Source organism: Narcine bancroftii, chromosome 10 (assembly GCF_036971445.1).
Source record: "Narcine bancroftii isolate sNarBan1 chromosome 10, sNarBan1.hap1, whole genome shotgun sequence".
Taxonomy (NCBI): Eukaryota; Metazoa; Chordata; class Chondrichthyes; order Torpediniformes; family Narcinidae; genus Narcine; species Narcine bancroftii.
Genome location: NC_091478.1, coordinates 64,203,168 through 64,218,538, shown reverse-complemented (window position 1 = coordinate 64,218,538; position 15,371 = coordinate 64,203,168). Strand labels below are relative to the sequence as shown.

General features: G+C 39.9%; 1 protein-coding gene and 1 long non-coding RNA gene across 3 annotated transcripts in view; one reads left to right on the top strand and one right to left on the bottom strand.

Annotated features, from left to right (window-relative positions):
* Nucleotides 1-229: 229 nt before the first annotated feature.
* LOC138744639 (olfactomedin-4-like) lies at nucleotides 230-13,590 on the bottom strand. Of its 2 annotated transcripts, XM_069901103.1 has the most exons (5): nucleotides 13,152-13,590; nucleotides 8,217-8,381; nucleotides 5,160-5,378; nucleotides 3,543-3,675; nucleotides 230-2,422 (listed from the first exon to the last, which is right to left on the bottom strand). In XM_069901103.1, exons 1-5 carry the CDS (start codon nucleotides 13,212-13,214, stop codon nucleotides 1,608-1,610), a joined length of 1,395 nt encoding a protein of 464 aa, XP_069757204.1. In that variant the 5' UTR covers nucleotides 13,215-13,590; the 3' UTR covers nucleotides 230-1,607. The 2 variants fall into 2 exon arrangements, with proteins under 2 accessions (XP_069757204.1, XP_069757205.1); XM_069901104.1 differs by lacking the exon at nucleotides 8,217-8,381.
* Nucleotides 11,840-15,371, top strand: part of LOC138744640 (uncharacterized) — a 35,580-nt gene continuing 32,048 nt past the window's right edge. The window contains exon 1 of the long non-coding RNA XR_011345668.1: nucleotides 11,840-11,985. This is a non-coding gene — a long non-coding RNA (uncharacterized lncRNA). The remainder of the gene's footprint in view (nucleotides 11,986-15,371) is intronic.

Below are 15,371 nucleotides of genomic sequence, written 5' to 3'. Positions count from 1 at the left end.
AGGATGTTCTCCCACTGGTGCTGCTCGACCTGCTGAGATCCCCACCAGATTTTTGTGGCTCCAGATTCCTGCATCTTCAATCTCCTGTGTCTGGAGCTCTGGCATCGCTTCTCAGACTTTTGGCTCAGATCATGTATAGTCTGGAGCTCTGGCATGAACTGCTCTGCTTTCTTCAGTGTGAATCTCTCTATTACTCAAAATCATCTCTAAATTATTTTAGCAGATGCAATTGGATATTACAACACCTTTTAATTCAGCACCAAGAAAGCAAATTATTTAAAGTTCCATGACCCAATTTGCATGAAACAATGCAGATAATAATTCTGATGCACTGAGATTTATCTCATTGACATTAAAACACATACATTTCAAAAGACCTCATTTTAGATAGGGAAAGAAATTAGGGCCATGCAAATATTTAATTTTTAAATACCATGCCTTGCAAATTTTTTGACTAAAATAGTGCTTTGCAGTGCTGACATAGTATCAAATCATGATGTGTGTAAGCCCATGTTAAACTACTAAATCCTGCTGTTTACAGGGGTATTAGATAAATTGAGTGCAAAGGGAACACTAGATGGAGCCCAAACTAAATTGTGCTTCTCCCTTGCCTTTGTTATCCTGCAGACTTCCAAAGAAATGTTTGCTCATGCTTATCTCTGGTGCTACATTGTAGCTGATTGGTAGATTCTGTGAGTAGTGGTGAGACTGCTGAACGACTGAATGAACTGCTCACACCAACCCTCCAAGACTCTACTATTATTTTACGTATGTCTATTTGTTCTGCATATGTATTGCTGGTCTGGGCATGAGTGCCAGGATGTGTGATTGCATGATTTTGCACCGAGGAGCAAAGAATGCTGTTTTATCGAGTTGTACTTGAGCAATTGAATGATAAGTAACTTGAACCTGCCAATGTACATCATGGCCTCTATCTTGCTGCAGAGACTCCAATCTAAAATATACTGAAGTATCTGTTTCTGTAGTTTTAGGACTGGAATATAAGGGAAAAGGAATTCTGCATTCTGCTACATTACGACAGTGAGAAGATTCCACAATTGTTCCATTATCTATAAAATATGTCTTGAGGTACTGTGCAAGTATATCTTGTTTCCTATCAAAGTGCATCACTACAATAAAATTTGGTGAATGCATTAGTTCATCAATTTAATGGTCTTGATTTTCTCGCTTTTACCACATGAACCTCACAGAGGAAATGTTCTTTACTGTAAGAAAAAAAACAAAAAAAACCCAGTCGATATAAGAAATCTGAGCCTAAAACAGAAAAGGCTAGAAATATTCAGGATGCCTAGTAGAACCTATGCAGGCAAAACCAAAGTTAACTGATTCCGATGAAAGGTCATCAAACTGAAAAGTCAGTACTGTGTTTCTCTCCATTGATGCTGCTTGACCTGCTGTGTATTAACAGAATTTTTTTTTACATTTTTGCCTCTCTAAGATTCTGGCTCCAGATCTTAAACATGTTTGAACCTTCAGATGACCAAGGATATATTAAAATTGTTAAGTGAATTTATGGTAAATATATATTCATGGCATAAAATTTGTTTTGCTAAATGTGCTTTAATAAAGTTATTAATCTGTGTTTTTTAGGAAAACAAGACATTATATGCTATCATGTACCCACCATTAAAAAAATAGAGCTTCCTATTTACTGGGTTATAATGAAGGTTTGCCACACTTGGTAAGTATTTGACAAGGCGGATCTTGAGATTTTTGGCCTCTTGATTAGTAATAGTGTCAAACATATAAAATATCTCCTCTTCATTTTCACTGACCTGTCGTGTGGCATAAAGCACTCCACAGACCATAAAGGCATTGGTTGTTGCTCTCTTAAAGAGCTTGGTTTTCCAGGTCTGCAACACAGTCAGTTTGCTGCTGTCAATTTTACTCAGTACTATATTACCATAATTCTCTTCAGTTGCGTAAATAACCCATAACCCATTTTCATCCACTGAGAAATCTATGTCTGTATAACCATAACAATCATAATAACAGTAAGGGAATTTGTTTGAATGACCAGCATTGGGAAGGTTGATATGAATTATATCCTTTGTGATAAAGTCAAATTTGCAAATTTCTCCAGATTTGTAACAGTTATAATACAAAGAACCATTATAAACGACAACACCAGGGCCCTGGATTGCATTGGGTACTGTGTATGACGATTTCACTGTTAAATCTACATGATTCTTTAACATGAGGAAGTTTTTGTAAGAAGAGTAAGTTCGTATTGATTTTCCATAAATGTTGGAAGACATTAGTGCCATAACCCAATACAATTCTGAGCTTCCAGGCATTGAATCCATGCCCCAGGCTCCATATGGATACGATGAACCAAAGGGGTTGATTTGTGCCATTAAAGGCCTGCTGACGTTCCGTAAAATTCCTCCAGTACAATTTCCTGCAAGGAAAATAATTACTTTTAGTCTCATTTTCTTGAAATTATTTTGATAAACCTTTCTTTAATGTCAATAAAAAAACCTTGTTGTTATTATACACATCAATCTCACCCCACCCATCAATCTTGTCCCTTGTCTATCATTCCAATTAAAATGAACAATTCAATTAATCACTGCCTACACCTTTTTGGTTCTAATTCCTTTGTGTCCAACTAACCAGTCCACCGATGTCTTCCTAAAGCCAAGATCCTCTCTTTATTCAAGTCACCCTGTCCACTTTGCTATAATTGACAATCTTCTTAATTATGACATCCAAGTCATCTACCCATATCGTGAGAAGCAAGACTTTACACTTGCTTTCTCCCTTCTGCACTCTTGGTCTTGATGAAGAGATCCAGCCCAAAACTTTGACGATTCTTTTTCTTCCACTGATGCTGCTGGACCTGTTGAATTGCTCAAGCAGGTTGTTTGTTGCTTCCAATTAAAAATTACTCTTTGCTTTCTGCCTCTGTGTTAAATTGCCACTTTTCCTTCATTCAAATGGATTTTATTTTCTTGAACCATCTACCAAATGACGCTTTGTCAAACACCTCGGTAAAATCCTGTATAAGGGATCAAATGTACTCATTAACACATTAAATATCCTAACTAGTTAAAAGTGACCTTCCAATAACATCTCACTGAGTTATTCATTCATCTGTATCTCTGTAATATGGATTTGTCATTTATCAGAACTTTGTCAGGCTGACTCCTGTATTTTTATTCAGTTATTGACTTTTTACAACAGTACCACACCAGCAATCTTCCAGTCCACTGGTACTGCATCGTCAGAAAATGGAAAATTAAAGGGCAGTGCCTGTTCCTTTCTTTTTTGAAGAGCCTTTGATGTATTTTATCTCATCTTGGTGATTCATTCACTTTTAAAGATACTCATCAGTAACGGAGAATTCTCAAAACTTTTTATGGGAAAAGGCAAGTACTCTATTGTAAATCCAAACCTCCATATAATAGAATTAAACAGAATTCAAGTCTGAATGCATTTGATTGGTATGAGAGATTAATGTGGCCTGAGTAATAAGAAGAAGGTGCTCTCACAAATGAAACTAATAGATGTAATCTCACCAATCTTTATATTGCCGTAGACATAGAAGCTTTCCAGTCGATTCTTTAGTTTCTTCAAGCGGTCTTTCATATTCAGTAAGTTCTGTTTGTCATCCTGCTGCAAGGTTAGCACACTGGCATGGGAATCATCCAGCTAGGTCAAAAATTAAATTCATTTAACTATGTTTATTAGAATATGTTTTTAAAAAAGTTTGCATTTGTATTAGCTGTGGGGGCAAGGAGCAGGCTATTATTAGTGATAATGAATTGTTCTTTTACTACCTGTATTAGGAATTATGAATAATCTGCTTATTATTATGGTTGATTAGTCATGTTAGTAATTGCAAGTATATTTATTATCAGTTGTTAGGAGTAGATAGATTATTGTTAGAAATTATGAACTGGATGTAAATTGTTCTGGGCAATAATTAGTCCGTTTATTAAGAATAGCAAGAAGCGGTATTTTTTATTAATGAAATGCTTTATTATTAGAAGTTAAGTACTGTCAGTTATATTTAGGTAAAATGAACTATGATTAAGTCTGCCTGTTTATTATTAGGAGTGATAAGCCTTTTTAAAAAAAAATGCAGTTACTAAGCAGCTTTATTTGTGATTAGACATGATGGTCATTATTTAGGATAATAATCAGCTTATTTATTGTCAGGAGTATTGGAGTGACTATTATCAGGTGCTTGTTTATAGTAATAAGCTTATTATTACGCACAATGACTCCTTTGTGCATTAGCAAGGTTAATAATGGTTCAGTTAGTTGTTCCTTAATTAGTGTAGTATTTTTTTGTTGTTAGTGGTAACATTTTACCTGCCAAAGGTTTTAGTAGTGCCGTCTGTGTGGAACTAGAGTGATCTCAAAATGGTAAATGGCTCAAGCTATTTTTTAATTTGTTCCAGATATTTCTTGTTCTGTTAATGATGTCCAAAATCAAGGTTTTATTCTGAACTTACCTGCATCTAATCGCCCAAAAAAAAAACTATTGGAAGATATCAGCAGGTCAAGAAATAACTGTGGAGGCAAAAAGGATATGTCAACATTTCAGGTCAAGACCAGTGGTTCTCAACCTTTTTCTTTCCACTTACATACCACTTTAAGTAACCTCTATGCCATTGGTGCTCTGTGATTAGTAAGGGATTGCTTAAGGTGGTATGTGGGTGGGAAGGGAAGGTTGAGAATCATTGCTCTAGACCCAATTGTTACTGAAATATTTTGCTTGAAAAAAATTGTCATTGACTCATTTCCTTTGGAGTTACGAATCCATGCAATTAGGTACGATTAAAACAATGGTTTTCAAACTTTTTCTTTACACCCATGTACCACTTTAACCAATCCCTTACTAATCACAGAGCGCCTATGGCATAGAGCATACTTAAAGTGGTATGTGAGTGGAAAGAAAATAGTTGAGAACCACAGGTATACACCATGCAACAGGAACAGTCTTGACCCAAAGCATCGACACATCCCTTTTGCCACTCATGAATGATGCTTGACTCATTGAGTTCATCTGTCAGTTTATATTTTACTCTAGATTTCAGGTTCTGCAGTTTCTTGTTCTTGTGACAAGCTTGATCACAGGAGGCAAATGTGGCCATTTAAAATATATAAATAAATAAAATTTAGCTCACCTCAGAGGAGATCTGTTGAACTGATGTCACATTTGGTGAAAAAATATTCTTCAGCTTTGCCATCTCTGACTGGAGTTGCTTCAGGTCCCAACGAAGGGGCCAGAAGTTGAGTGGTTGGTAGAGACTCTGTTTCTGCATTGCCTCAAACTTTTTAAGTCGCGCGGTCTCATTCTGTAGTTCCATAAGGAACGTTTGGACCTTGGACTCGATGGATATCACCTGAAAATTTACAGTTTAAAGAAAGTAGCAGATGACACAAGGAAGACTCTGGTTTTCCGGTTATGGAATAGGTGAAGGGAAATAGGTTAAAAACATGTCATTAGTCATTGATGTCTCATATTAGAAATATCAAACTGCAAAGAAAAGAAATGGTTTGAAAAGGGGAGAAACCTCTATGAGGTAGAGTGTACAATTGGTTAACATGCCAGGTTTAACCATTTAGCTTGAACATAGCAAAAGAGCAGAGTTAAGTCTGTTAACAACCAAAAGAAAAAAAAACTACGTAACACTAACCATATGATAAACGTTTTCATTTTCCAATGGCTGATGAGCCATCTGAGAAATACAGCCAGACACTCTTGGGAGCAGGCTGTTACTTCTGTTGCTCCCAAGAGCTTCCAGGCCCTCTGTCAGGTGTCTTGTTGGTGTGGAACGTATTTGCCCTATTCTTGGAGTCACTTTGAGATGCAACACTCTACAATTGCTTCCACAAGGAATACATAAGGTGCCCATAATTCAGTAAAAGATGTACTTCACTAAACTATGCCACATGTTTGAGCCACAGCCCTAGCCACTGAGCCCTTTATGTACCAGTGTCTATCCCTTTACAACAACTTTTACATATCAGGGTCCATTGCTGTAGCTGGAGATAGTGGGATCTCCATTCCAAGACAGGAGCAGATAGAATGAGCACATAGGAGCAGCTAGCAGTTACACATTTCTCACAGCACCAGTGACTAGGGTTCATTCCCAACCTCTGGCATTCTCTATGTGGTTTCTGCATGTTCTCCCTGTAACTACATAGATTTTCTTCATGTACTTTGGTTTCATCCAGCATCCTAAACATGCAGTCAGTAGGTTGGTGTTGATGACTGTGAATTGCCCTATTGTGTAATTGAGTCTTAGAATCTGGAGGGAATTGAGGAAAATTGGGGGGGAGGGGGACGACGACAAAGAAATGCGATTAGTATAAATGGATGCGTAATGGTCACCATGCATTCAATGGGATGATGGGACTTTTGCTGACTTCACCGTGTGGTCATTCTGCCTCTTCCACAGGAAAAAGAATTTCAGGGCTGTATGTACTCTGACAATAAATCTGGACTTTGTAGTTTGAGAAAACTCCATATCATCTCAGAGAAGCATATTTGGGAAATTGTTGTCCGTGAATTTCCAACCAATTGTTGAATTGTGTCCAGGCAGCGGACTTGCAGAATCCACTATGACAGTGATACCTGGTTTTCCACGTAAAACCAGATTGGCTACTTCATATCTAGACCTATATCATGACCTGATGATTCCCGATTCCAGTATACATCCCATATACACTTGGGCACGTGACTGCCACAAAATGATGCTGCTGCACAGAATGTCAGAGGCAGACAACTGCTGTGCTTTGATGTTCCACTGCTTAAACTGCTGTGGAGGAACTGCAGTGGTCAGCCCAGTGCACCTTGAGAAATGCCACCTCACAACTAAAGACATCACAGATGATTCCACAGCACCAGTGCAAAAATAAAAGGCTGCATATTAAACATTACAATTCAAGACAATTTTACATACCAAAGCATATCTTGAGTATTTCTTCAATGTCTGACTTCCTTTACCTGATCTCCCATACCCTCCTGCTCCACTGACAGATGGAAGGCTGCTAACAGCAGCCTCTCAGTTATGGACCAATTGTTTTCTATCACTGCAACTAATAGCAACAAAGGAGCATTGGGTGAGTATGGAGTTGCTGGTGTTCTGCAACATCTGCTTGGAAAATTGCATTCTCCTCTGCACTGACTCAACATTTCATTAAGCACACTCCCTTTGAGAAGCGATGTGTGGTTTAAGCAGTAAAGGCTAACTTCACCTAATGGCAGCTGCTCCTATAAATAGGATTCACTGCTGCAGGATGCATCGATTCACTTGAACGTGCTGTGACAGATTATGTTGTGTTTGTTTTGCGTATAGATGTGTTTTTGGGAGATAAATTGGGGCAGTTTTTTTAGTGTAGGTCACATACAAACACTTTAAATCAGATCTTATTTAAACTACTGGAGCTCTGATCTTGCTAGACATAACGGCCCCAGAGCCTTTGCAAAAGCCTTGGAGAGTGCCCAAGAGACTTCACTAATGGATTGTTGTTTACAAAAAGGCATCAGATGAAAGAACTTGTCGGAGCCGCAGACTGCCTGGAGTGGAACTTGCTGTTCTAGGAGGGTCATGTGGTTTTGCAAGCAGAGAGAATCAAACAGGCTTTCTCTCAGAGAGAGCGAGAGAAAGATCTGCAGTTTTACAATCAACAGCAACAGCTGGGACTGGAACAGGATAAGTTGGCAAGCTTGTGAAAACCCCCATTTGGAAGAAGGCTTAGTTCAGCCTGGTCAAAGCCCTTGGGGTTCATGCAAGAGGAGAGGACTAGCTGTCTAATGTATCACTTGAAATAAGAGAAACAAAAAGGAACTCTTTGGTAATCTTAAAGAAAGAGGTTATCATCTGGAAAACCCTGAAGGGGCAAGACACTGATGTGGCTAATTAAAAAGGAATCAGTTGTGGGTGTCCAGAGAACAACAAATCTCTCTCTCTGAAAACCAACAAGAATCTTCCTGAGCAGTAACCATTTACCAAGCACCAAAGCCCGGTGAACTTTATAAATGTTAAATTCTGTGCACAGTATAAGAATTGCCTTCAACCAGTGAACTTCGAAGAATGAGAAGTGAGAGCGGACTGTGAATCTGTTTTCACGTTTTCAGATAATTAAAAGCAACTTTTGTTTAAGTAACCATTTGTCTTGGTGAATATCTATTGCTGCTGGGTTTTGAAGTCCTCTGGGCTCGTAACAGTGCTCACCTCTGACAATCTCTCCCCTAAAGAGCTGGAACAGTTCTGTGCCAGATCTTGCAGCTCCTTAAACCTTTCGACTGGAAACTCCCATTCAGAAAACTGCACTTTGCAGACACATTCATTCCCATTGTTGAGCACTCCGTGAACCAGCCATTTTTCATTTTTATCCTTCTGCAAAACATATGTTCAATCCCTTAATAATGTAATCAGATTCCTTTCCAGTACATAGCAGGTTATCCTTAATGGGATATTATTGCCAAGCAAAAATAAATTTCATCCTAACACTGAAGAAAATCAAAGAAGAAAAATTGAAAGATTAAAAAACATTATCAAATTATAAACAGGTTCCTAGAATTAACCATCCAATCTTTTTGTAATACAGTCATGCGTTGCTTAACATCCACGATACATTCTGTGAAATAGGATGTTATGAGAACATCATGTAATGTAGAACACCAGTTATGTAGTGGACAGAACCAGATAATTGTTTTACTTCAGTTAAATCATTAACTCATACTGATTTCAATTTGCAACATAAAAATATGCACACCATAAATACAGAAATAGGCAAACGATAATCTGTTATAATATTATGGGACCACTGACATATATGTGGTCGGACGTTGCCTGAACAAATGTTATATGACACATGACTGTAATTTAACTAAACAGTAACATTGCAATAATTTGGAAGTCAGATATAGATTTGGGACTGGAGAGATGGCATGCAGAAGTTCGCAGTTGAATACCACTTGAAAAAATTACTGAATTTAAAAGTTTAAAAGTATCGGAAAGTGAAGTGCTCCTGTGGTGGTTTTCTTGTCCCTTTTCTTTTTCTTTGTTTTTTAACTTTGTAGGAGGTTATGGGGAAGGGGTGGGGGGGTGGGTAGAGGAGGTTTTTCTTTTTTAGATATAAAAAAGCACATGTATTTGGATTAAGTTTGAAATACATTGTGCTATGTTTGTTAAATGGAGGTGAGGGGGATAATAGAGGGGTTCTTTTTCTTTCTTTCTATATATAAAAACCAAATATATCTGTAATGGATTTGTAATATTACATAATTGTAGTTTTGTGGTTTTAGAATTTATAAATAATTTTTTTTTTAAGTAACATTTTTTTGTGAACAAATAACCAGCTGAAGGGTCCATGAACTAAAAACTTGCATCCATGAGTAAAATGGTCAGTCAGTGTTTCAGGTCCGAACCTTCTACTATGTTGAATTCTATTGTATACACATGGCCCACACAAACACTAAAGAAAGTCTAATATTGAACCTTGCTTTGGCATTAGTTAGGGCGTTCCATAAAACCTGGGCTGCTGCTGGATTGCTGAACCAATTTCCTTCAGTTAACTCTTAGTGAATCTCTCTTCCCCAATCTGACTGGCCCTAACACTCCAATTTCATTCCAACCTCTCCCAAACCAACACCCAACACATCCCATTCAATCAGAGAGTTGTGGATGACTGGAACATGCTGCCAGAGGTAGTCATGGAATTAGATATGTGAGTTTAAGAGGCATTTAAACAGGGAGAGAATGGAGGGATATTAACCACATGCAGGCGGATGAGATTAGTTTAAATTTGCATGATTCAGTACAGATATCATGGGGTGAAAGGCTTGTGCTGTACCATTCTATGATCCTCTCCCAAATCCTTCATATTCCAGAAACTTGAGAGGTTAAGGCGAAAGAGCCAAGCCTGCAATACACTGTCTTGAGTTAATACCCAGATCACAGTAAGCCATTACAGAATGCATCTCCATCCTTTGTTGAGCATTAAATTCAATGCTCAGGAAACCAGTATTGGAAGATCTCACAGGGCTGTATGTGATGATGGAGATAATGAGCAATAAGGTCATGGAGGAAATTGAAAACTAGGTCTAGGTCAGCAAGTACAAGAGGAAGAGTGAACTGAGCCTTGTGATCTTTTGACAAACTTAATTTTATGAAGGGAGACTAGGACATATTGTAATAAAAATATCTGTAGATAACTGCAATAGATGAGCTGAGATAGAGTGAAGCCAGACATATTCAGAAGATGGAAATGGAAGGGATTTCCAAGGACAAACATGAGCACTCAGTAAGAAAGAAGGATGGAGAAAGGAGTTCACAGAAATGACCTAAGACAATATTGGGTCATCCAGAGCTGAACATCAGACAAGTAGTCTGACAAACTAGAGAGGTGCTGACAGAAGTGGTACTGGGTGACCTTCACCATACACTTAAAATCAATACTAGGTGTTTGAATGAGGGGCCAAGGATATAATCCTGGTGGACAACAGAGATAATTATAGAGTAGGAAGGAGAATCATTGCCATTGATTCTCTGACTTTAACTGAATGAAACCAAGAGGGCTGCTGTCTCATGGCAGTGGATGACAGTGGAGATGCCTTTCCATGGATGAGAAGGAAAACATGGAGGAGGGTTGAGTAGCAATGTCCAGATTGAGGTGCCACTCTATTCACTATCTAATGCCTCATTTGAGTCCTGAGGAACAGGTTGCGTGGTACAGGCTAATCAGTCTGGTGGACAACACGTTGAGGTACATACCACAGAAATTACATTTTATTATCAAAAGAACAAACCTTCAAGGATAAATGCACCTGGGTGAGATTGTGAATTAACCCCCAACATCATCACCATCTCTTCACTCAAAGGATAATAAATCTTTAGACATCTCTACCTCAAAAAACTCACCCAGTTAATTCAAAACAGAGGTGGATGAGCATTAAGGGAATTGGGGATAGATCAGGAAAAGGGCACCTCGGTAGGCCAGTCACGTCTTGATGAATGATAAAGAGGGGCTAAATGGCCTGGTTCTGCTTCCAAGTGTTATATCCCATGGAAGGGAGGGGGAGTCTCACGAGCCACATGCGACTCTGACATTTAACGTGTGGCTCTCAAAAATACGTTGGCTGAGACAGGAACCATGCGAGCTGGTGCTCACAATGGTAGTTTTAGTGGGTGTGGTTTGCAATTGAAAATATTTGGTAGTATACCCTGTATAGACATGTAAAAGTTAATCCCCTATTTTTTCCCCAGGCTACCTGCCTGTACCAGCTTTCTTTGCCCCAACTGCCATCTCTCGCCTAGGCCCCAGGAGCTCACAATGCCCCGACCACAGACTTTTGCCTAGACCCAGGCCGTCTGCCAACCAGAGCTTCCGACCCCTTGACCGCAGACTCTCAGCTTGGCCCAACTGCCCACCCACTGAAGTTCCCAATGCCCCAACTGCAGACTCTTGCCTAGGCCCAGGCTGTCCACCTAACAGAGCTCCCGACCCTTTGATGCAGACTCTCAGCTAGGCCAGGTCGCCTGCCCACCCATCCGAACCCCCGATGCCTTGAATAACACAGGGACTTATTGCGTTCAAAAGTAGCATGAGTGCAATAATCAAAACCTAAATTTTAACCTAAAATTTGGTCCACTTAATTCAACCATTACACATGTATGTATAATATTTGTACTTTTTGATTATTGAAACTAAAACAAATTAGCAGTTTAAAAACTACATACGTAAATAAATATTATTATGTACATGTATTTCTTAAATTTTATATAATTATTTTGTAACAAAATGTGCATATACGAGTAAAAACGTAATACTTTTTTCATGTCTTGCAGTTCAGACATCTGAAGTTTATTGTATGAGTCTCTTACATTTAGCAAGTTTGGCCACCCCTGCTCCAAAGGAACAAAGAAACGTGCTTTCCTATGTAAAAGCACAACGCTGAAGAAACTCAGCAGGTCAAGCAGTTTCCTTTATACAGAGAAGGTAAAAATGCAGAACCGACGTTCGGACTTGAGCCCTTCATCAAGGTTTGGAAAATGTCAGTAGACATCCTAACAAATGAGTGGGGAATGTGGTCACAAAGGAAAAAAATGAACACAATGCAGGAGAAACTCAGCAATGTTTTTAATAATGTGCTTTCCTATGGCCGTGTTCAGAAAATGGAAAACAAAAACCCAACACTATTGAAGCACCAGCGACGCGGGTTCGAATCCCGCGCTGTCTGTAAAGTGTTTGTTCGTTTTCCCCATTTCTGCCCGGGATTTGACGGTTGTGGGATGTATTTGGGGACACGTAGCCGGAAAGATCTGTAACCACGCTGTTTGTCTAAAAAATCTTTCATAAATCATAACGCCAAATGTTCGGTTTGGTGTAGTAAAGACTCATAATGAGTTGAAAAATACCCCTCCCTTTTCAAATCCTGCCGTTAAAGAGCGGGGTTTCGATTCAATCCCGGCTGACACTTCATCCATCAGGAATCCAAGCTATCCAGGGCTGTATTGTCCAGGTTTGTGCCGGCAAAACATAATCTGCTGGAGGGACTCCCCAGGTCCAGCAGCATCAGTGGGAGAAAGGGGATCGCTAATGTTTCGAGCCTGAACCGAGAATGCGGAGAGCCAAAATATTCACCAAGTGCCAGAGGGGCGGGCACAAAGGGTGAGGGAATTTGGACAGGGGCACTGTAGGGGTTAGGTAGATCAAGGAAGGCTGGAAGATGACCAACAGGGGCAGTTGGTTGACGGGTGCTAGAAAAGGGAGAGGGAGGAAAGATGGTAAAATCCCACAGATATCTGGCGTGTTCCCGGGATCGCATCAATCCCAGGCTCGGCATCTGCCTTTGCAGTCATCACCACTTTGCCGGTCCTCTCCGGGACGCATTGGACGGGCGCGGGAATAAGGATGTTACCATCACATTTGAAGATCGACTCGTGAAGCAAATACAATTTAACGGAAAGGGAGGAAAGGAGGGCGAAGAGAGAACTTGATTGGACTTGGACGGAAGGCAACAGAAGGATTCCAGAGGAAGGAAAACGAGAAAGTCTGCGAAGAAACCACTGCGTCCTGAAAGAGAGATTGTGCGCCCCGAGGATCGGAAAGGGGAGATCCACCCATCGTTAGTGCGGTCACCAGAGTCAGGACACGATACTCACGGCAGAAGACAAGGCGATGTTAGGCACGAGCAGCGCAGCTATCACCAGATAATTGACAGCCATCTCACACCAACTTCACGATCGTCTGCACGAGAAATATTGATTTATACACCAAGTGCCAGAGGGGCGGGCACAAAGGGGAGGGGAGATAGAACTATAGCCCAGAAACATTCAGAGGGACATGGAGAGGGGAGGAAGAAGGAGATGATACATTTGGAGAGAGGCTATTTCAAAGGGGACATCAGGGAGTCGAGGAAGATGTTGGGTGACAGTGAGAAAGCTGTGACGAAACCACCAAAAAAAAGCCCCAGAGAGGAATGAAAATGCAGAAACTGAGGAATGAAGAGGTCGGGCGCAGAGAGGTGAAGAGGAAAAACGTTCAAGGAATGGGAAAGTGGTGGAGTAGGAAGACAAAGAGATGACGAAGCGGGAAGACAGGAGAAACTGAAGCCATGTCCGAGATAAAGGAAATGTAGTCAGAAATGGGGGGAAATGTGATAAGCTGCAAGATGATGTGCTTTGCAGCCATACACTTGGTTCCGCAGTGGAAACAAAAAGGGAAAAGGCCGAAAGCAGGAGGGTGATGAAAATGGCTGGATATCTCTGACAAATGTTCTCCAATTTCCTTCTCATTCATTATCTCCACAGTACATGCATCTCTCTACAAGACATTCTACATCTATGCTTACATGTTGATTTTTGTATCCCATCATCTTATCCTTGGCTGCTCCAGCATTATTCTTGTGAAAGTGCATCACTTGCATTTAGCTCACCACTAGCAAGAATGAATCCAAATGCCCAGTGCTTCCAGAAATTTGCACCCTGAAATTAGATCCCCAGCCTTTCCCCAACTGCTTCCAATGTCTAAAAATTGGTGTTGCATTTGATTCTAAGCTGAAATTTAAACCTGCAGCTGGCACATCCTCAAACCCATCCACCACTGTTCTTTATCATCCACACTGCTGTTTAAAACATCAGTGCATCTCCTTCAACTGCACACTTGACTTTTCCAATCATTAAACACCCTCTAATGTTCCAATTTTTTTGAACAGGTGCTGAATCCATTGCCACATAATCCAGAGCCACATAATTTTCAGTGTATTTTATGAACTTGCCCTGCATTGAGTCTCCTCAAACTCCTTCTCTAATTGAACATTATCACCATCAATTATAAATTATATACATTTCATCCTCTCAAACTTCCACTGATCGGTTCCTCTCCCATTTCTTCTGTCTTGTATCCCTAATTATTTTATTTGATTTAGCCATTAAATTACTCAACAACGTAATCTTTCACAACTTTAATGTGCCTTTGCATCCAGTTTCATTTGTTTCTCCTCAAAATACTACGCCACTCTTCTGCACACCATCTCTTGCATTTTCTTATTGTTGCCTTTTTTTTTCCCCTGACAACATCTTCAATGAAACCATTGACAAGACAGAGCATGTAAACCCTGCACTGATAGTACTCAAGATCACGAACAAATCCAGTTTCCCAGTTCTGTGAGGCTGGGAGTAAAACCTGCTGTTTGGCTAAGTGAACAAAGATGAGTAGATTTGAGAAAACTTGCAAAGGTATTAAGCACATGAACATTTTGCAAAATATTCAAAGTGCAGAAAAAAATATGACTGCTATTCCCGGGAGAAGTGGAAGTGAGTGTGCAATAGACTAGAATTAGAAAATAAGATTTCAGATTTATTATCAGAGCACATACATGACATCACATACAACCCTGAGATTCTTTTTCCTGCGGGCAAGGCAGAATTATCACTTATTGGTAGTGCAAGAAAAACTGCACTCAACCTACACATGTAAACAGTAAAGAAATGTAAACAAACTGGCTGTACAATAGAGAGGAAAAATCAATAAAGTATAAAAATGTTTTTAATTGAGTCCCTGACTGAGTTTGTTGTTGAGGAGTCCGATGGTGGAGGAGTAGCAACTATTCCTGAACCTGGTAGTACAAGTCTTGTGGCACCTATACCTCTTTCCTGATGGTAGCAGTGAGAACAGAGCGTGTGCTGTGTGATGTGGATTCTTGATCATTGCTGCTGCTCTCCAACAGCAGCATTCCCTGTAGATGTTCTCGATGGAGGGTTTTGCCTGTGATGTCCTGGGCTATGTCCACTACCCTTTGCAGGGCTTTATGCTCAGGGGTTTGGTGTCCCAAGACCAGCACACTTTCCACCACACATCTGTAGAAATTTGCCAGGATTTCT